At 42.0% G+C, this 21,803-nt stretch overlaps 1 protein-coding gene across 1 annotated transcript in view; it reads left to right on the top strand.

Moving 5' to 3' along the window:
* The window catches only part of LOC122944185 (L-selectin-like), a 760,442-nt gene that overhangs the window by 326,394 nt on the left and 412,245 nt on the right, over positions 1–21,803 (top strand). The window contains exon 4 of the mRNA XM_044302412.1: positions 13,798–13,905. Coding sequence (XP_044158347.1) covers positions 13,798–13,905 — 108 coding nt within the window. The remainder of the gene's footprint in view (positions 1–13,797; positions 13,906–21,803) is intronic.

Raw genomic sequence — 21,803 nt, 5'->3', positions numbered from 1 at the left:
GGAGTAATACTTACGGTTGGGGAGGCATCCGACCGGAGGATTCCGAGGTACCTATAGACAAAAACAGATATGAATTAGGGATAAATAGCTATATTAACTTGGATGGTCAATAAAGAGAGTTAAAAATAAAATCCAATCTGGTCAAGACTCTGGATATAATCTCACACTGGCAATCAGTAGATGAATAGAGATATATCTATGATGTGTTTAGACTTACACTAGGGTGACAGCAATTGTGTAAAATGAACTGCAGATGGGGGATTATCTAGGGTACATATGGAGTTGAAAATAAAAATAATTATTAAAATATAGTGAATAGTCAAGGAATTGGTTCTACACAATTAAAATAAAATAATAATGGGTTTCACATATGTATAACAATAATAAAATAAAAAATAAAAAAATATTTTGAATAAAGGAAAAAAAATAACAAAAGATAATAATAAATAATAATAATAATAATAATAATAATAATAATAAAGATAAAAAAATAATAAAACAAGTAGTTAGTGAAGGAGAGAAACCCCAATGTATAATTCGAGAATTATTAAGCATAGGAACCTGGGTGGGAGGAGATGAGTTTTGACCCTACACAGAAAATGATAAGGAAGTGGTTCCACATAACTAAAATAAAATAAAATTATTTTGAATGGGAACCTGGGCACTAAAATTAGGATCCGATCAATATTCAAAAATAAGAGGATACAAATATGATGAAACCTAAAGTTTAGTGCCAAATATTAACTGGTGGGAGGTCGCTACTAGAATAGAACCTATAAAACATACCAATATAGACCATCCAATTTATGGCTATCTACATAGTTCTATCAGTGCTGTTGTTATCCCATCGGAGATTAAGCCCGCACGCATGCACAAACCAACTGGACAGCCGAAGGTGACAATAAGTTCGGACGCATGCGCAGAGGACCTGTGTCGAGAGACTACAGGGCGCAAGCGCATGACGCAGGAGCGGCCACCGATTCGGGAAGGAAGCGCGGCGCACCGGACATGACATCACCAGTGAGGTCCGACATGATAATAGGAGAGTGTGAGGTGACGTCAACACGTAGGGTGACACAGCGCATACACGTAACCCTTACCCATTGGTAGTTATCGGGAGAGCCCACCCAGAGCAAAGGATGATTGGACAAAGAAGTCAGCCCAGGAAATCCGAGGGTTTAAAAGGCTGGACCCAGCCCCCCACAGTCACCTGTTTAGTTTCCCCTGAAGACGCCGACAGGCTCGGCGAAACATGTAGGGACACAGGTTTTGAGTTTTAGGCAGGAGTTAGTCAGGGCGCCCATGAACAATTCTCTGCAATAAGAGATGTTTCACAAGTAAATGATCTAAAACACTAGGAAGATTTAGGTACAAGAGGTATAAGATGTGTACATGAAAATTGGCAATTGACCCTGAAACTGTTACTCCTGACGTTTAAAATATGTTCCCAAGTAATATGTTGGTTTTAAAGGAATTTAAATAAAATTGAGTTTTAATATTACTAGTCAGACGAGCGGCAAAAATTCGCCTGGTCCTAGTGACCGTTAAAAATTGCAATTCTGGCAATGTGGAGGTCACTGTTATTAAAGGGGCGGGCACAGTGGAGGTCACTGTTATTAAAGGGATGGGCACTGTGGAGGTCACTGTTATTAAATGGGCGGGCACAGTGGAGGTTACTGTTATTAAAGGGGTGGGCGCTATGAAAGTCTCTGTTAAAAAGGCGGGCACTGTGAAAGTCACTGTTAAAGGGGAGGTCAGTGTTAAAGTCATTGTTAAAGGGGCAGTCACTGTGAAATTCAATGTTAAAGGGACAGCCACTGTGAAAGTTACTCTTAAAGAGGCGATCACTGTTAAAGGGGCGGTCACTGTGAAAGTCAATGTTAAAGGAGAGGTCACCATGAAAGTCACTGTTAAAGGGGCGGTCACTCTAAAAGTAACTGTTAAACAGGCGGCCACTGTGAAAGTCACTGTTAAAGGGGTGGTCACTGTGAAGGTCACTGTTAAAGGGGTGGTCACTGTGAAAGTCACAGTTAAACGTGCGGTCACTGTGAAAGGGGCAGTCACTGTGAAAGTAACTGTTAAAGGGTTGGTCTCTGTGAAAGTCATTTTTAAAGGGGAGGGCACTGTGGAAGTCACTGTTAAAGGGGTGGCCACTATGAAGGTCAATGTTAAAGGGGTGGTCATCAATGCTAAATGCTTGGTCACTGTGAAAGTCACTGTTAAAGGGGTGGTCACTGTGAAATTTACTGTTAAAGGGACAGCCACTGTGAAAGACACTGTTAAAGGGGCAATCACTGTTAAAAGGGCGGTCAATGTAAAAGTAAATGTTAAAGAAGAGGTCACTGTGAAAGTCACTGTTAAAGAGGCAGTAACTGTGAAAGCCACTGTTAAATGGGCAGCCACTGTCAAAGTCACTGTTAAAGGGTCAGTCACTGTTAAAGGGGCAGTCACTGTGAAAGTCAGTGTTAAAGGGGCGGTCACTGTGAAAGTCAGTGTTAAAGGGGCGGCACTGTGAAGGTTACTGTTAAAGGGGCGGCCACTTTGAAAGTCACTGTTAAAGGGGTGGTCAATGCTAAAGGGCGGTCAATGTGAAAGTCACTGTTAAAGGGGCAGCCACTGTAAAAGCCACTGTTAAAGGGGCGGTCACTGTTAAAAGAGCGGTCACTGTTAATGGGGCGGCCACTGTTAAAGTCATTGTTAAAGGGGCGGTCACTGTTAAAGGGGCAGCCACTGTGAAAGTCACTGTTAAAGGGGCGGTCATTGTGAAAGTCATTTTTAAAGGGGAGGGCACTGTGGAAGTCACTGTTAAAGAAGCGGCACTGTGAAGGTTACTGTTAAAGGGGCGGCCACTATGAAGGTCACTGTTAAAGGGGTGGTCAATGCTAAAGGGCGTTCAATGAGAAAGTCACTGTTAAAGGGGCGGTCACTGTGAAATCCACTGTTAAAGGGACAGCCACTGTGATAGACACTGTTAAAGGGGCAATCACGGTTAAAGGGGCGGTCACTGCGAAAGTCACTGTTAAAGGGGCGGTCCCTGTTAAAGGGGCAGACACTGTGAAAGTCACAGTTAAAGGGGCGGTCACTGTAAAAGTAATTTTTAAAAGGGAAGGCACTGTAAAGGTCACTGTTAAAGGGGTGGTCAATGCTAAAGGGCGGTCAATGTGAAAGTCACTGTTAAAGGGACAGCCACTGTGAAAGTCACTGTTAAAGGGGCGGTCACTGTGAAAGTCAATGTTATAGGGGCGGCCACTGAAAACCACTGTTAATGCGACATCCACTGTGAAAGTCACTGTTAAAGGGGCGGTTACTGTTAAAGTGGCGGACACTGTGAAAGACACTGTTAAAGGGGCGATCACTGTCAAAGGGCAGTCAATGTGAAAGTCACTGTTAAAGGGGCAGTCACTGTGAAAGTCACTGTTAAAGCTGCGGTCGCTGTGAAAGTCACTGTTAAAGGGGTGGTCACTGTGAAGGTCACTGTTAAAGGGGCGGTCACTGTGAAAGTCACAGTTAAAGGGGCGGCCACTGTGAAGGTCGCTGTTAAAAGGGCAGTCACTGTTAAAGGGGTGGTCACTGTGAAACTCACTGTTAAAGAAGCGGTCACTGTTAAAGGGGCAGCCACTGTCAAAGTCACTGTTTAAGGGGCGGTCACTGTTAAAGAGGTGGTCACTGTTAAAGGGGTTGTCCAGGTTCAGAGCTGAACCTGGACATACCTCCATTTTCACCCAGGAAGCCCCCACTGTTAAATGGCCAGTCACTGTGAAAGTCATTTTTAAAAGGGAAGGCACTGTAAAGGTCACTGTTAAAGGGGTGGTCAATACTAAAGGGCGGTCAATGTGAAAGTCACTGTTAAAGGGACAGCCACTGTGAAAGTCACTGTTAAAGGGGCGGTCACTGTGAAGGTCACTGTTAAAGGGGCGGTCACTGTGAAGGTCACTGTTAAAGGGGCGGTCACTGTGAAGGTCACTGTTAAAGAGGCGGTCACTGTGAAAGTCACTGTTAAAGGGGCAGTCACTGTGAAGGTCGTTGTTAAAGGGGAAGTCACTGTTAAAGGGGCGGTCACTGTGAAACTCACTGTTAAAGGGGCGGTCACTGTTAAAGTCACTGTTTAAGGGGCGGTCACTGTTAAAGGGGCAGTCACTGTGAAAGTCACTGTTAAAGGGGCGGTCACTGTGAAGGTCACTGTTAAAGGGACGGTCACTGTCAAAGTCACTGTTTAAGGGGCGGTCACTGTGAAGGTTACTGTTAAAGGGGTGGCCACTTTGAAGGTCACTGTTAAAGGGGTGGTCAATGCTAAAGGGCGGTCAATGTGAAAGTCACTGTTAAAGGGGTGATCACTGTTAAAGGGGCGGTCAATGTGAAAGTCAATGTTAAAGGAGAGGTCATTGTGAAAGTCATTGTTAAAGGGGCGGTCGATGTGAAAATCACTGTTAAAGGGGCGGTCACTGTGAGTGTCACTGTTAAAGGGGCGGCCACTGTGAAAGTCACTATTAATGGGGCAGCCACTATGAAGGTCACTGTTAAAGGGGTGGTCAATGCTAAAGGGGCGGTCACTGTTAAAGGGGTGGGCACTGTGGAGGTCACTGTTAAAAGGGGCCGGCACTGTTAAAGGAGTGGGCACTGTGGAAGTCAATGTTAAAGGGGCGGGTACTATAGAGGTCACTTTTATGGGGGAAACGGTCGATATCTTTTTACGACACATGGAAACATAAAATGAAATAGATGAAATATAACCGTGCAAAGCCGGGTCCTTCTGCTAGTATATATATAAAAATGAGTTTGTCTGTCTGTCTAGATGTCTGTCTGTATGGACATTCTTTATGCGTGACCAAACGACTGGACCGGTTTTCACCAAATTTGGCACACAGGTACATCAGGTGTCCGGGAAGGTTTTAGACAGGGTCTCAGTTCTCTAGGACGTTCCGTTCCTGAGATATTCACAAAATATGACCTGCATTAGCCAATAGAAGCCAGCAAGCCTTTCGCTTAAATCCGAACAGCCATTTAAACGGTCACATGTCCCTTTTAGCCAATAGAAGCTCGCAGTTCCTACTCCAGGTTGCCATAACAACTGATCACAGGTTTTAATAGTTTGCAGATCCTTAAATATTCAGACTTATGACGGCACAACTACACTGCTACATGCATGGGGGCAGGGGCGACTATTAAATAGATGGGTGCAATGGAGTTCACTGTTAAAGAGGCGGGCACTGTGAAGGTCACTGTTAAAGGATAGGTCACTATAAAGGTCACTGTTAAATTGGTGATTAATGTTAATGGAGCAGGCACTGTGGAGATCACTGTTAAAGGGGCAGGCACTGCAAAGGTCACTGTTAAAGGGGAGTGCACTGTGAAGGTCACTGTTAAAAAGGCGGCCTCTATGAAGGTCACTGTTAAAGGGGCGGACACTGTGGAGGTCACTGTTAAAGGGGAAGGTAAAGTAAAAGTCACTGTTAAAGGGGGGGCACTGTGGAGGTCAATGTTAAAGAGGCGGGCCATGTGGAGATCACTGTTAAAGGGGCAGGCACTGTGGAGGTCACTGTTAAAGGGGCAGGCAGTTTCAAAGGGATGGGCAATGTGGAGGTCACTGTTAAAGGGGCAGCCACTATAAAGGTCACTATTAAAGGGGTGGTCAATGTTAAAAGGGGGGGGGGCCATGTGGAGATCACTTTTAAAGAGGTGGGCACTGTGGAGGTCTCTGTTAAAGGGGTGGGTACTATGGAGGTCACTGTTAAAGGGGTGGTCAATGTTAAAGGGGCGGGCACTGTGTAGGTAATTATTAAATGTGTGGGCACTGTGGAGGTCACTGTTAAAGGGGCAGGCATTGCAGAGGTCACTGCTAAAGGGGTGGGCATTGTGGAGTTCACTGTTAAAGAGGTAATCAATGTTTAAGGGGCGGACACTATGGAGGACACTGTAAAAAGGGCGTGCACTGTGAAGGTCACTGTTAAAGGAGTGGCCACTATAAAGGTCACTATTCAAGTGATGATCAATTTTAAAGGGGCGGGCACTGTGGTGGTCACTGTTAAATGGGCGAGCACTGTGGAGGTCACTGTTAAAGGGGCGGGCACTGTGGAGGTCACTGTTAAAGGGTCAGGCACTGAGAAGGTCACTGTTAAAAGGGTATGCACTTTGAAAGTCACTGTTATTAGAGCGGCCACTGTAAAGGTCACTGTTAAAAGGGTGGCCCCTATGAAGGTCACTGTTAAATGGGTGGCCCCTATGAAGGTCACTGTTAAATGAGTGATCAATGTTAAAGGGGCAGGCACTGTGGAGGTCACGGTTAAAGGAGCAGACCATGTGGAGATCACTATCAAATGGGAAGGCACTGTGGAGGTCACTGTTAAAGGGGCAGGCAGTATTAAAGGGACAGGCATTGTGGAGGTTACTGTTAAAGGGGTGGGCACTGTGGCTGTCACTGTTAAAGGTGTGGTCAATGATAATGGGGCAGGTACTGTGGAAGTCACTGTTAAAGGGGAGTGCACTGTGAAGGTCACTGTTAAAGGAGAGGCCACTATAAAGGTCACTATTCAAGTGATGATCAATTTTAAAGGGGCGGGCACTGTGGTGGTCATTGTTAAAAGGGCCAGCACTGTGGAGATCACTGTTAAAGGGGCGGGCACTATGGAGGTCTTTGTTAAAGTGCCAGCACTGTGGAGGTCACTGCTAAATGGGCGAGCACTGTGGAGGTCACTGTTAAAGGGGTGGGCACTGTGGAGGTCACTGTTAAAGTGTCAGGCACTGCAAAGGTCACTCTTAAAGGTGCGTGCACTGGGAAGGTCACTGGTAAAGGGGTAGTCAATGTTAACAGGGTGGGCACTGTGAAGCTAACTGTTAAAAGGGTGGGCATTGTGGATGTCACTGTTAAAGGGGAAGTCACTGTGGAGGTAACTATTAAAGGGGCGGGCACTGTGGAGGTCCCTGTTAGAGGGGTGGGCACTGTGGAGGTCACTGTTAAATAGACGGGCACTGTGGAGGTCTCTGTTAAAGGGGCGGTAACTATGAAGGTCACTGTTAAAGGGGTGGTCAATGTTAAAGAGGCGTGCACTGTGTAGGCCATTGTTAAATGGGTGGGCACTGTGGAGGTCACTGTTAAAGGGACGGGCACTGTGGAGGTCACTGTTATAGGGGCGGGCACTGTGAAACTCACTATTAAAGGGGGGGCTGCTGTAAAGGTCAAAGTTAATGGCATGGGGTGCTGTGGAGGTCCCATTTTAAGTAGGCTGGGCACTGTGGGGAGGTCAGTGTTAAGAGTTGGGGGGCTGTGGAGTTCACGGTTATGGGGGATACTGTCGATATATTTTAATGACACACACAAACATTAAGTGAAATAGTTTAAATATACCCGTGCCCGGGTCTGCAAATATACATATACAATACAGACCAAAAGTTTGGACACACCTTCTCATTCAAAGAGTTTTCTTTATTTTCATGACTATGAAAATTGTAGATTCACACTGAAGGCATCAAAACTATGAATTAACACATGTGGAATTATATACATAACAAAAAAGTGTGAAACAACTGAAAATATGTCATATTCTAAGTTCTTCAAAATAGCCACCTTTTGTTTGATTACTGCTTTGAACACTCTTGAAATTCTCTTGATGAGCTTCAAGAGGTAGTCACCTGAAATGGTCTTCCAACAGTCTTGAAGGAGTTCCCAGAGATGCTTAGCACTTGTTGGCCCTTTTGCCTTCACTCTGCGGTCCAGCTCACCCCAAACCATCTCGATTGGGTTCAGGTCCGGTGACTGTCGAGGCCAGGTCATCTGGCGCAGCACCCCATCACTCTCCTTCATGGTCAAATAGCCCTTACACAGCCTGGAGGTGTGTTTGGGGTCATTGTCCTGTTGAAAAATAAATGACGGTCCAACTAAACGCAAACCGGATGGAATAGCATGCCGCTGCAATATGCTGTGGTAGCCATGCTGGTTCAGTATGCCTTCAATTTTGAAAAAATCCCAACAATGTCACCAGCAAAGCACACCCACACCATCACACCTCCTCCTCCATGCTTCACGGTGGGAACCAGGCATGTAGAGTCCATCCGTTCACCTTTTCTGCGTCGCACAAAGACACGGTGGTTAGAACCAAAGATCTCAAATTTGGACTCATCAGACCAAAGCACAGATTTCCACTGGTCTAATGTCCATTCCTTGTGTTCTTTAGCCCAAACAAGTCTCTTCTGCTTGTTGCCTGTCCTTAGCAGTGGTTTCTTTGCAGATATTCTACCATGAAGGCCTGATTCACACAGTCTCCTCTTAACAGTTGTTCTAGAGATGTGTCTGCTGCTAGAACTCTGTGTGGCATTGACCTGGTCTCTAATCTGAGCTGCTGTTAACCTGCGATTTCTAAGGCTGGTGACTCGGATGAACTTATCCTCCGCAGCAGAAGTGACTCTTGGTCTTCCTTTCCTGGGGCAATCCGCATGTGAGACAGTTTCTTTGTATCGCTTGATGGTTTTTGTGACTGCACTTGGGGACACTTTCAAAGTTTTCCCAATTTTTCGGAATGACTGACCTTCATTTCTTAAAGTAATAATGGCCACACGTTTTTCTTTACTTAGCTGCTTTTTTCTTGCCATAATACAAATTCTAACAGTCTATTCAGTAGGACTATCAGCTGTGTATCCACCTGACTGCTCCAGAACGCAACTGATGGTCCCAACCCCATTTATAAGGCAAGAAATCCCACTTATTAAACCTGACAGGGCACACCTGTGAAGTGAAAACCATTTCAGGTGACTACCTCTTGAAGCTCATCAAGAGAATGCCAAGAGTGTGCAAAGCAGTAATCAAAGCAAAGGATGGTTATTTTGAAGAACCTAGAATATGACATATTTTCAGTTGTTTCACACTTTTTTGTTATGCATATAATTCCACATGTGTTAATTCATAGTTTTGATGCCTTCAGTGTGAATCTACAATTTTCATAGTCATGAAAATAAAGAAAACTCTTTGAATGAGAAGGTGTGTCCAAACTTTTGGTCTGTACTGTATATATATATATATATATATATATATATATATACACAGAAAAAATGGCGGCACTGGAACACAATCAAAGAAAAAGAGGGTGCACGTCTCCAGGGGAATAGGCTTCTTACCCCAATGTGTAATCCAGAAAAGTAGGCGGCACTCCAAGAAAGATGACAAGTGAACTTTATTCACCCAGGTGGTGCAACGTTTCGGTTCCTCACTAGAACCTTTTTCAAGCAAAGTAACAACTCAAGTCACAGCATTATATACAGGTGAATTAATTAGCATGTTCAACATGTGACCACACTCCACCCAGTGGGTGTGTTACAAAACATGATCAGCCAATACAGACAGTGTATATATCCAAAAAGAAAAATACATTGAAGCATACATGAGAAAAATTGAATATAAAGATCATTGGTGGTAAACATATTTATAGACAGTGTATCCATAATCACATACTGTATTGATCAATTACAGAGTCGATCTGCCCAATAGTGCACTGTGATGTGATAAAATAAAAAGAGACATAGCAGAGAGGATGGGGAAACGATCGAAAAAACATACAAGAGGGACAAGAAACCTGTCATGCCGTTGTTCCGCGTTGTTTATGTTCCACTGCGCAAACGCAGTATCGCACCATTCAGGGATATCCAGGCCGAGGACCTCTGATGTCATCAAAACCGGCCGCAGCGTCATCATACAGAGTCTCGCCCCACGCGCATGCTCAGTAGGCAAGGTCGATTCCCGGCGCCATCTTGCTTGATGGAAACGGATCGCTGCGTCTATTAACTCAGTGTAGTACATCCTAGCCACTTAATCAAAGGGTATGGGCAACCCAGAAAGAAGGGGACAGTCTAGAAACCAGAGTGTCACCCATCATATCCACATGAAGCCATGCTGCGGCCACGGATCCCGCGGTCCCTGCAAGAGCGACATTATGGTTACTGAGTGCCCTCATACCCAAGAGGGATCTCCTCTTATGGGCATACGGATATCACAGCGTATAGACAGCAGCTAAATATCTTATAATTCAGGTGGCCCCTGGTGCTTGTCAGGATGCGCAAACGGCAAGTATAGAGCATTTTTGCAGGTAACCAAAAAGTAAAAAATAACCATGAAGGACAAAAAACGTCCTACATAACCCTCTTCTTTATAGTATGTTTCGATCAGCCCGACCGTCTATGCCAATCTTCAAGTAGTGAAATATGAGTGATCTATATAAAAAAAGGAAGAAAGAAAAAATTAATTGTTAGGGCAAGAAAAAATATATATTTTAATTGAGTTGATTAACTCCCTTAGTGTATACACAAGACGCCTACTAACCTCTGACCTGACTTCAGGGGCAAGCCAACCTATAAAACGTCCCCAAAATTATAATCTACATTTAGGCCCTGAGGCTTCAAACTTCCCAACCTGTGAATCCAGCTAAGCTCTCTGTGTCTCAATACCTTAGATCTATCCCCACCTCGCCTGGATTGGGGAATCTGGTCCACTATCCAGCATTTCAGGTCGCCCTCCTTATGTTTGGCTTCCGTGAAATGCTTGGATACCGGTAGGTCTTTCCTTTTTTTTCTAATACTCAAACGGTGGTTGTTAAGGCGAGTCTTCAATTCTGTTGTCGTCTCCCCTACATATAATAAATTACATGGACAAGATAGTATGTAGACAACGTAGCTGGAGTCACAGGTTAGGTGAAAAGAAATTTTGAAAGATTCTCCCGTCACAGGGTGTATAAAGACCTTCCCCTTACGAATGTACCTACAGTTGACGCAGTTGAGGCAGGGATAACATCCCAGACCCGACTGCGCCAACGTAGTCTGTTTCAAGGATCCCTTTGAGCCTATATCAGCCTTCACCAACTGATCCTTCAGATTCCTGGAATCTGCACCTACATACTATCTTGTCCATGTAATTTATTATATGTAGGGGAGACGACAACAGAATTGAAGACTCGCCTTAACAACCACCGTTTGAGTATTAGAAAAAAAAGGAAAGACCTACCGGTATCCAAGCATTTCACGGAAGCCAAACATAAGGAGGGCGACCTGAAATGCTGGATAGTGGACCAGATTCCCCAATCCAGGCGAGGTGGGGATAGATCTAAGGTATTGAGACACAGAGAGCTTAGCTGGATTCACAGGTTGGGAAGTTTGAAGCCTCAGGGCCTAAATGTAGATTATAATTTTGGGGACGTTTTATAGGTTGGCTTGCCCCTGACGTTTTATAGGTTGGCTTGCTTTCTAGCACATACCGTTACAGAGTTATTCCCCAAAAATGCAAACATGGCATATCATATCACCTACATTAGCCAATAGAAGCCTGCAGGTCTTTCTCTTCATATCCCAACTGCCATACACACGATCACATGTCCCTTATCAGCCAATAGAAGCTCGCAGGTCCTTAGTCTCCAAATACACACAGTTTTACACCAGGTTTTCAACCCAGCCATTTTTCTTCACTGCTGCAGTTCAGCTTTAAAGGGGAAGGGCACTGTGGATGGGAGCGGAGTTCTGTGGAAGTGACAGTTCAGGGGGCAGGTAGGGACGTCATTCAGTAGGGACGTCATTCCGCAGCTGACAGAGATTGAAAAAATGAAGGTAAAAAAAATCTGTCAGCTTCAGGGGTGGAAGGAAGGGTGACTTTCTCCCTGCAGATGACGCTGAGACAGCACAGTGCTGCTGTCTGAGAGTGAGCTGTTCAAAAGGACTTGCCTGCGTGAGATATTCCCAAAAAATGCATTAGCCAATAGAAGCCTGGTCACATGACCTTTATCAGCCAATAGAAGCTTCCATTATTTTTTTTTCCTTCCTTCTCTGCTATGTACATGTACATAATTTTGATGGCGAAGGCTCAAAAATTGAACCTGCGCCATCAGCTGTTGGTATAACACACGGCTTCACACACTAGTTCCAATTACACCATTTTAAAAGTCGCAAATCTCTGTTTGAAAATTCACATAAAATAAAAATAAAAAAGCTAAAATATCCACTAAACATTTTTTTCTGAATTAGTGCTCATGCACACAAATGTATTTTGTTTCCATGTCCATTCCTTTTTTTTGCGGATAGAATGCTGACCCATTCATTTCAATGGGTATGCAAAAAATGCGGACTGCACACCATGTGCTCTCTGCATCCGTATGTCTGATGTCTGTTCCATAGTCCCGCACTGTTTTGTGGACAAGAATAAGCATTGTTACAATGGTTCCCCCCTAAAAAAACACGAATGTTACACAGACGTCATCCATATTTTTTGCGGATTCGCATTTTGCAGACCGCAAAAAACATACGGCCATGTGCATGAGCCTTTATTCCAATTTTCTTCATCAATATCACTGTAACACCCCGCACCCTTACTAATCAGCTTTAATAAATGTACTTTTTATTGAAGGGGGGGCCCAATTCTAAGTTTTGCTATGGGGCCCCATGATTTCTATGTACGCCCCTGTCAGTAAGCTTCTCAGATAAGTATCCCCTTATAGTCTCCTCCTTGCTGTGGTTGTCTCACTTTTTCAATTCCCATTACTTTACAAAATGTTGTGGATCTGTCATGTGTAGAAATAAAGTGTTGTGACACACTGGAAACATTTCTGTTAGTATTCTTAGAGCTAGAAATGTCGTTGAGATGCTCAATGACATGCACTTTTAATTGTCTGGAGGTGCACCGGATGTAATTGCTTACTGGATTTCTCATTGCAGTTCATGACCTCCATTGGGTTTTAGTGTTAGATGAGAAACTACGTTATTCTATGAATTAGTTAGTTGGCCAATTTGTGTGCCTTCGTATTCTGTCTTTGAAATAGTTCTTTCATTTATTCTATTCAGATTATTCCTTTTTTCTGAGTAGCGCTATTCATTTCCCATACAAGTGCAATTGTCATGGTTGATGTTTACATATTCATTGTCTGAGCCCTTTTTACTTACTGGTTACGAATGCCTTTCTAATTGCAGCTCTATAAACACAGAAAATGATATGTTTTTATGCATGGTAAAATGTTTTGGTTCTAGTTCCAGTTTCCATCTATAAATTGGTTAAAGAATAGCAGAAGGGCCCATGTGATTTGACTCCTCCTCTAAGAACTGTTAATGACTAGTTTCATTAAAGGGGTTTTCTCCTCTCAGACAATGAGGGCATATCGCTAGGATATGCCCCCATTGTCTTATAGGTGTGGGACCCGCACCTATATCGAGAATGGAGCCCACAATCCAATACTCCAAAAAATAAAATAAAAATACAACAGTTATCCTTTAAATTACCCTTCGATCTCTGGATTGTCTTTAAGGTTCTCCCTTAAAGGGGTTGTGTCACTTCAGCAAATTGCATTTATTATGCAGAGAAATACAAGGACTTACTAAGGTATTGTTATTATCCATACTTCCTCCTTTGCTGGCTTGATTCATTTTTCCTTTACATTATACACTGCTCTTTTCCATGATTACGACCACCCTGTATTCCAGCAGTGGCGGCCGTGCTTGCACACTATAGGATAAAGCGCTGGTCTCTGGTGGCAAGGACCGTGAGAGCTCACATGGGCTGGTGCTTTTTTCTATAGTGTGCAAGCACAGCCACTGCTGGTAAATTGCAGGGCGGTTGTAACCATAGAAACGAGCAGTGTATAATGTGAAAAATGAATACAACCAGCAAAGGAAGCAGTATGGATAGTAGCAATATATTAGTAAGTGGCTTGTATGAACTTTCTCTACATAATAAATGATATTTGCTGAAGTGAGACAACCTCTTTAAGTTAAAAAAAAAAAGGTACCTGAAAATCATTTTAAACATTACATTTGTTTTTTTATTATTATATTTTCTTACAGTCAGCTGCAATGATTCTTCATGCAACAAACATGGGGATTGTGTGGAAACTGTCAAAAATTATACCTGTAAATGTTGGCCAGGATTCTATGGAGCAAACTGTGAAAACGGTAATGACATTTGGACATCATATGATATTCTGTCTAAATTGTAGCATTAGGTCAATAAAAAAAAAAAATATATATATTTATAGTCAGGTCAAAGCATAATATTATTGAGTTACATTCCTTTTATTCATATTATGACATTTGTGATTTACTGTATATTGCAGCTGGAGTGTAAACAAGAAATATATGGCAAAAAAAAAAAATTCCGAGATTACAAATCTACTAGTGTTGATCACGAATATTTGAATTTCATTTTTATTCCGCAAATATAGGTACTTTGAAAATTTGTGAATATTTTGAATATAGTGATATATATTCGTAATTTCGAATATTCACATTTTTTTTTAATCAGTACACATGATCCCTCCCTGCTTCTAGCTTGTGGGCCAATGAGAAGGCTGCAGTATATTTGACTTTAGGAGTAGTGTTGTTTGCGAATTTTCATAATGCAAATTTTCATAATACGAATTTTGTATTACGAATTTTTCAACTTACAACTATTAGACAAAGAAGATTATAGCACTATATTAGCAAAATTGCCCTATATTCGATTTTTTTTCTGAATATTCGCTATATTGCTATAACTTCGTTTTTTCAAATATTCGTAATATTCTAAAACAAGCAATATATAGCAATATAGCGAATATTCGAAAAAAAAATTGAATATAGAGCAATTTAGCTAATATAGGGCTATAATCTTCTTTGTCTAATAGTTGTAATTTTTTTCTCATCTGAAGTTCAGATTGGAAAAAAAATTACAACTATAAGATTATAGCACTATATTAGCTAAATTGCTCTATATTTGTTTTTTTTGAATATTCGCTATATTGCTATATATTTTTTTTATATTCTTTTTTTATATTCTTTTTTTAGAATATTACGAATATTCTAAAAAACTAAGTTATAGCAATATAGCGAATATTCGAAAAAAAAAAACGAATATAGGGAAATTTAGCTAATATAATGCTATAATCTTCTTTGTCTAATAGTTGTAAGTTGAAAAATTCTCAATAAAAAATTTGTGTTACAAAGATTCGCATATTACACAATCATAACCTTGACGATTTTTCCAGTAAAAAAATCGTAGAATATAACGAATTTTCAAATTTAGCTAATATAGTGCTATAATCTTTTTTTTATAGTTGCAATTTTTTTCCAATCTTAACTTCAGATGAGAAAAAATTACAAATATTAGACAAAGAAGATTATTAGCTAAATTGCTTTATATTCGTTTTTGTTTTTTGAATATTCGCTATATTGCTATATATTCTTGTTTTAGAATATTGCGAATATTTGAAAAAACGAAGTTATAGCGATATAGCGAATATTTGAAAAAAAAACGTATATAGAGCAATTTAGATAATCTAGTGCTATAATCTTCTTTGTCTAATAGTTGTAAGTTGAAAAATAAAAAATTTGTATTACGAAAATTCGCATTATGAAAATTCGCATATTACACAATCATCATTCGAGTTAAAAAAATCATAGAATATAACAAATTTTTGAATTTGCAAATATTCAACGAATATTCGCGAAACATCGCAAATTCGAATATGACCCCTGCCGCTCATCACTAAAATCTACATGTTGCACTTTATGACTTCAGTTAAACACAGTGGACATATAGACAAGCTTTCAGATGAATACAATCTTCTGACTGGATTATGACCAGACAGAAATGATCTCACTTTCTTGTTTGTTTAAAGGTTTTTTTTTCTAGAAGTTCAGTATTGCTGGTCAGTCCTCAGGATATTTCATCAATATTTGATTTTTTGGGAGTCTGATTCCCTGAACCCTCAGCAATCAGATGTTTGAAGAGGCTGCGGAACTCCGATGTGCATTGTGGGCTTCTCGAAGCATACCAAGCACAGCGCCATACATTTTATAGTGGTTGTGTTTGGTATTGCAGCCCAGGCCCATTCACTTGAATAGAACTGAGCTGCAAATAAGCCATGTGACCAATGAATGTGATGTCAGTGGCCCATGAAGAGGCCACACTGCTCACCAAAGCGCACGGCCTCTTAAAACACATGATCAGTGGAGGTGCTGAAAGTTGGACTCCCACAGATCTTATAGGTCATCAATATTTTACTCCCGGAAAATGCCTTTAAGTGAACTAGTTAAATAGGTATTATAGTTTTGTCAAACAAAGCTTATTTATTGCATAACAAAAAGTAAAAATTTTCAATTACAATATATTTTCTGTATAAATTCCCAATTTTTTTTTTAACATCTCTGCTCAGTGTCATGGAACAGAATTATTTACATCCAGGGGATAAGAATCTGTCCTGGCAGTGTGGTGAACACACATGTATCCAGTAAGAGTCGTGCACAGCTCTGAATGTACTGTTTTTACGGCAAGTCTTGCACTCGGTGGGGAAATCTATCTTGGTGCCTAATGCCTTATTCACACATCAGTTTTTGGTCAGTGATTTCCATCGGTGATTTTGAGCCAAAACCAGGCTCTAAACACAGAGCAGGTGCAGATTTTTGCCTTATATCTTATGTCTGTGCAGGCTCTAAGGCCTCTTTCACACGAGTGAGTATTCCGCGCGGGTGCAATGCGTGATGTGAACGCATTGCGCCCATACGGAATCCGGACCCATTCATTTCAATGGGTCTGTGTACATGTGCATTGGTTTTCACGCATCACTTGTGCATTGCGTGAAAATCGCAGCATGATCTATATTCTGTGATTTTCACACAACGCTGGCTCCATAGAAGTGAATGGAGCTGCGTGAAAGTGCGGATGCGATGTGTTTTTCACGAATGGTTGCTAAGAGATGTTGTTTGTATACCTTCAGTTTTTTATTACGCACGTGCAAAACTCATTAAATTGCATTGCACCAGTGCGATAACAACTGAAATCAGAATGACTTTGATTAGCGAAATTGCGCATTTTTTCACTGAATGCATTTACAATGCAACCAAACCTAATCCGGACACACTTTTCTGCAAGGGGCCTAAGGGTATGACTACACAACAACATTTGTTGCACATCAAAAGGGTAAAACTACACTGCAACGTGTTGTGCAACATTTATGTCACAATAATGTCACAAAACATTTTTTGTAATGATAGTCTATGGTGTCACTCTGTGACATGCGACATGCGACATGCTGCTATTGCGACAGGACAGTTGCACAAAAATCCAACTTTGCAGTATGTCGCATGTCGCAATGCAACACCATAGACTATCATTGCAAAAAATGTTGCGTGACATTACTGCGAAAAATAGTAACGTAACAAATGTCATCATTATAGATGAGCTAATCGAATCAGATGAAGTAGAATTCGACCCGAATTTCAGGAAAAATTCGATTTGTAGCGAATGCAAATTTCCAATGCTTCGTGGTAATGAATCACATTTTTTCCTAAAATGGCGGCTACACGTGTGAAAACTGAGGACATGGGGCAAGGAACTCTGGGAAGGCAGGGATCACCCAGATTGACTTGCATGCATGCAGCCAATCAGCAGCCAGCCAACCCTATCATGTCACAGCCCTATAAATATGGCAGCCATTTTAGATTCTGCTATTTTCCAGCGCTCTGAGTGCTAGGTACAGCAATAGGAAAAACCTCATTGCGAACAAAGAAACTAACGATTTATAAGTGCAGGGAAAGAATAGGGAGGAATCATTTCACAGCATCTTAGTCAGGGGCGGCACCACCCATAAGCAGAATAGGCCACCGCGTAGAGCGCACTCTGCCTGGGGGCGCCGGCAGGAGTCCGAATCCCAAGCAGTAGCACCCTGAGCCCCGCCCCCTACTTGTGATCAATCTGACATCATCTCCTTCACTTCACTCCTTCTGTTCCTGTACTTGCCGGCCAGATGCGCTGCAAGTATGAGTTTGTTCAGTCACTTCGGACAGAGTGAGCGGCACGCAGCTGACACACAGCTACGAGACCCTGGTGTATTTAAATCTCATTTAGACTGTCTTTCAGAAAAGTTTCTCCTGGGATTCGAACTCACGACCTTTACACATCAGAGGTAAGACATTTTCCCTCACAGCTGTCTCTCTAGTTACTTAAAAAAAAAAAATATATATATATATATATATATATATGTATATATACACACAGTACAGACCAAAAGGTTGGACACACCTTCTCATTCAAAGAGTTTTCTTTATTTTCATGACTATGAAAATTGTAGATTCACACTGAAGGCATCAAAACTATGAATTAACACATGTGGAATTATATGCATAGCAAAAAAGTGTGAAACAACTGAAAATATGTCATATTCTAGGTTCTTCAAAGTAGCCACCTTTTGCTTTGATTCCTGCTTTGCACACTCTTGGCATTCTCTTGATGAGCTTCAAGAGGTAGTCACCTGAAATGGTTTTCACTTCACAGGTGTGCCCTGTCAGGTTTAATAAGTGGGATTTCTTGCCTTATAAATGGGATTGGGACCATCAGTTGCATTGTGGAGAAGTCAGGTGGATACACAGCCTACTGAATAGACTGTTAGAATTTGTATTATGGCAAGAAAAAAGCAGCTAAGTAAAGAAAAACGAGTGGCCATCATTACTTTAAAAATGAAGGTCAGTCAGTCCGAAAAATTGGGAAAACTTTGAAAGTGTCCCCAAGTGCAGTCACAAAAACCATCAAGCGCTACAAAGAAACTGGCTCACATGCGGACCGCCCCAGGAAAGGAAGACCAAGAGTCACCTCTGCTGCAGAGGATAAGTTCATCCGAGTCACCAGCCTCAGAAATCACAGGTTAACAGCAGCTCAGATTAGAGACCAGGTCAATGCCACACAGAGTTCTAGCAGCAGACACATCTCTAGAACAACTGCTAAGAGGAGACTGTGTGAATCAGGCCTTTATGGTAGAATATCTGCTAGGAAACCACTGCTAAGGACAGGCAACCAGCAGAACTGACTTGTTTGGGCTAAAGAACACAAGGAATGGACATTAGACCAGTGGAAATCTGTGCTTTGGTCTGATGAGTCCAAATTTGAGATCTTTGGTTCCAACCACCGTGTCTTTGTGCGACGCAGAAAAGGTGAACGGATGGACTCTACATGCCTGGTTCCCACCGTAAAGCATGGAGGAAGAGGTGTGATGGTGTGGGGGTGCTTTGCTAGTGACACTGTTGGGGATTTATTCAAAATAGAAGGCATACTGAACCAGCATGGCTAGCACAGCATCTTGCAGCGGCATGCTATTCCATCCGGTTTGCGTTTAGTTGGACCATCATTTATTTTTCAACAGGACAATGACCCCAAACACACCTCCAGGCAATGTAAGGGCTATTTTACCATGAAGGAGAGTGATGAGGTGCTGCGCCAGATGACCTGGCCTCCACAGTCACCGGACCTGAACCCAATCGAGATGGTTTGGGGTGAGCTGGTCCGCAGAGTGAAGGCTAAAGGGCCAACAAGTGCTAAGCATTTCTGGGAACTCCTTCAAGACTGTTGGAAGACCATTTCAGGTGACTACCTCTTGAAGCTCATCAAGAGAATGCCAAGAGTGTGCAAAGCAGTAAACAAAGCAAAAGGTGGCTACTTTGAAGAACCTAGAATATTACATATTTTAGTTGTTTCACAATTTTTGTTATGTATATAATTCCACATGTGTTAATTCATAGTTTTGATGCCTTCAGTGTGAATCTACAATTTTCATAGTCATAAAAATAAAGAAAACTCTTTGAATGAGAAGGTGTGTCCAAACTTTTGGTCTGTACTGTATAAGACTTCTACTGTAGGTAACTTTGATACCTAGTGTACAACCATACACATGACAACACACCCAACACACCCAGCTCTGCTACATCCATACACAGTGTACTGGGGCAGCTGTCATGTGTATGTACACTAGGTATCAAAGTTACCTACAGTAGAAGTCTTATATATATATTTTTTTTAGTTAATTGGCAAGACAGCTTTCATACCTGTGAGGGTAAATGCCTTGCCTCTGATATGTAAAGGTCATGAGTTCGAATCCCAGGAGAAACTTTTCTGAAAGTGTTTTTATTTTCTTAAATACCGGACTGTTACTTTACTGCCACAGGGGAGGGGGGCCTATTGGCACATGGGGGCAAGAAATGGACATGAATCATGAGGGGCAGACAATGGACATAAATCATGAGGGGCCGAAATGTGAAATGATGGGGGGGGGGGGGGGAATGTAGATTTGCTTGTTTTGACAAAAATCCTTGCACCAGCCCTGACTTCGGGCGCGCAATCCTGCGAGACCAGTGACCTCCAGAGGTGGGTCTCGTGGGATCAAGCACCGAAGACACATGATCTTGGCTAGAGCCAAGGCAATGTGGACCTGGAGCACAGCGAGGAGCAGAACCTGGTGAGCACCCCTGGCAACCACACTCTGACAACCTGTACTAGGGTGTCAGAGGCTGCAGGACAGTGACTGGTAGCAGGGTGGCACACAGTTGTGTACAGGGGTCAGGGCACACCTGCTGCTTGACTAGTGGCCATAGATTCTGACTGGCACAGAGTGCCCAGCAGTGGCACATGGAGCCTAATAGGTGGCACAGACTGTCTAAAGGTCTATGAATAGTACAGGGTGCAGGACAGTGCCAGACTGACAGAGGGCACAAGGCAGCATACTGTTTTATGTTGCCCTGATAGCACAGGATTTCAAACAGTGGCTGAAAGGCGCCTGGCAGTGAATAGGTGGCACTGCTTGTGTTTGGTGTGCCAACCTGCTGAACAACGCAGAGTGATTGGCCTCACTGGGATGGTACTAGGTGGCAGACAATGGCTGGATATTATATATACATGACAATAGTCAGACTGGCACAGGGTACATGACCATAGTTAAATGTTACATGCAATAGGTGGCTGGAAAAGTGGCGGGTAAAGGGGTGTGATCAATGGGCAGAGTCAAGGGGGCGGCAAAATTAGCTTTTGCCTATGGTGGCAAGAAAATCCTTGCACCAGCCCTGATCTTAGTGCAGGAACAGATGTCAGAAGGCGCTAGGGACAGTGCTAGAAAAGATTATTTGGGGATCCAAATAGCGATTATACAGCTCTGTCATTCCAGCAATTTGTTATTGGGGTGCAAATGCTACATTGAAAAGCCTATAGTGGCTTATATCTGTGGAAAAAGAAAAATATATGCGCAGTTCACTTCTGCAGTTACATGTGGTGAAAGCGTCTAGTGGCGTATTTAGTACAAAAATATAAATATATACTCAGTACACTATTGAAGTAATTTGCGGTGAAAGCATTTAGTGACGTATTTCAGTACTAAATTAAAAAATGTATACGCAGTTCACTGTTACAGTTATTTGTGGTAAAAGTGTTTAGTGGCCTATTTCAGTACAGAAAGAAAAATATGTATGCACGTCACTGGTGCAGTTATTTCTGATAAAAGCGTTCAGTGGCCTATTTCAGTACAGAAAGAAAAATATATTCTCAGTTCACTTCTGCAGTTATATGTGTTGAAAGCGTTTAGTGGCCTATTTCAGTACAAAAATAAAAATATACTGTATATGCACTTCACTGGTGCAGTTATTTGTGGTAAAATCATTTATTGGCCTATTTCAGTACAGAAAGAAAAATATATATGCACTTTACTGTTGCAAAAGCGTATAGTGGCCTATTTCAGTACAAAAAGAAAAATATATTCTAAGTTCACTTTTGCAGTTATATGTGTTGAAAGCGTTTAGTGGCCTTTTTCAGTACAGAAAGAAAAATATATACGCACTTCACTGTTGCAGTTATTTGTGGTAAAAACATTTAGTGGCCTATTTGAGTACAAAAAGAAAAATATATTCTCAGTTCACTTCTGCAGTTATATGTGTTGAAAGCATTTAGTGACCTATTTCAGTAGAGAAAGAAAAATACTTTTGTTGCTTTTAGGGGTGCTTTAAGTTGCTTTTAATTTATTTAGTTCAGCTAAAAGTATGTCAGACAGAGAAGTGCCAGG

The sequence above is a fragment of the Bufo gargarizans genome, chromosome 7, assembly GCF_014858855.1.
Source record: "Bufo gargarizans isolate SCDJY-AF-19 chromosome 7, ASM1485885v1, whole genome shotgun sequence".
NCBI lineage: Eukaryota > Metazoa > Chordata > Amphibia > Anura > Bufonidae > Bufo > Bufo gargarizans.
Note: the sequence above shows the minus strand (reverse complement) of the source record. Positions and strands in the feature narration are given on the sequence as shown.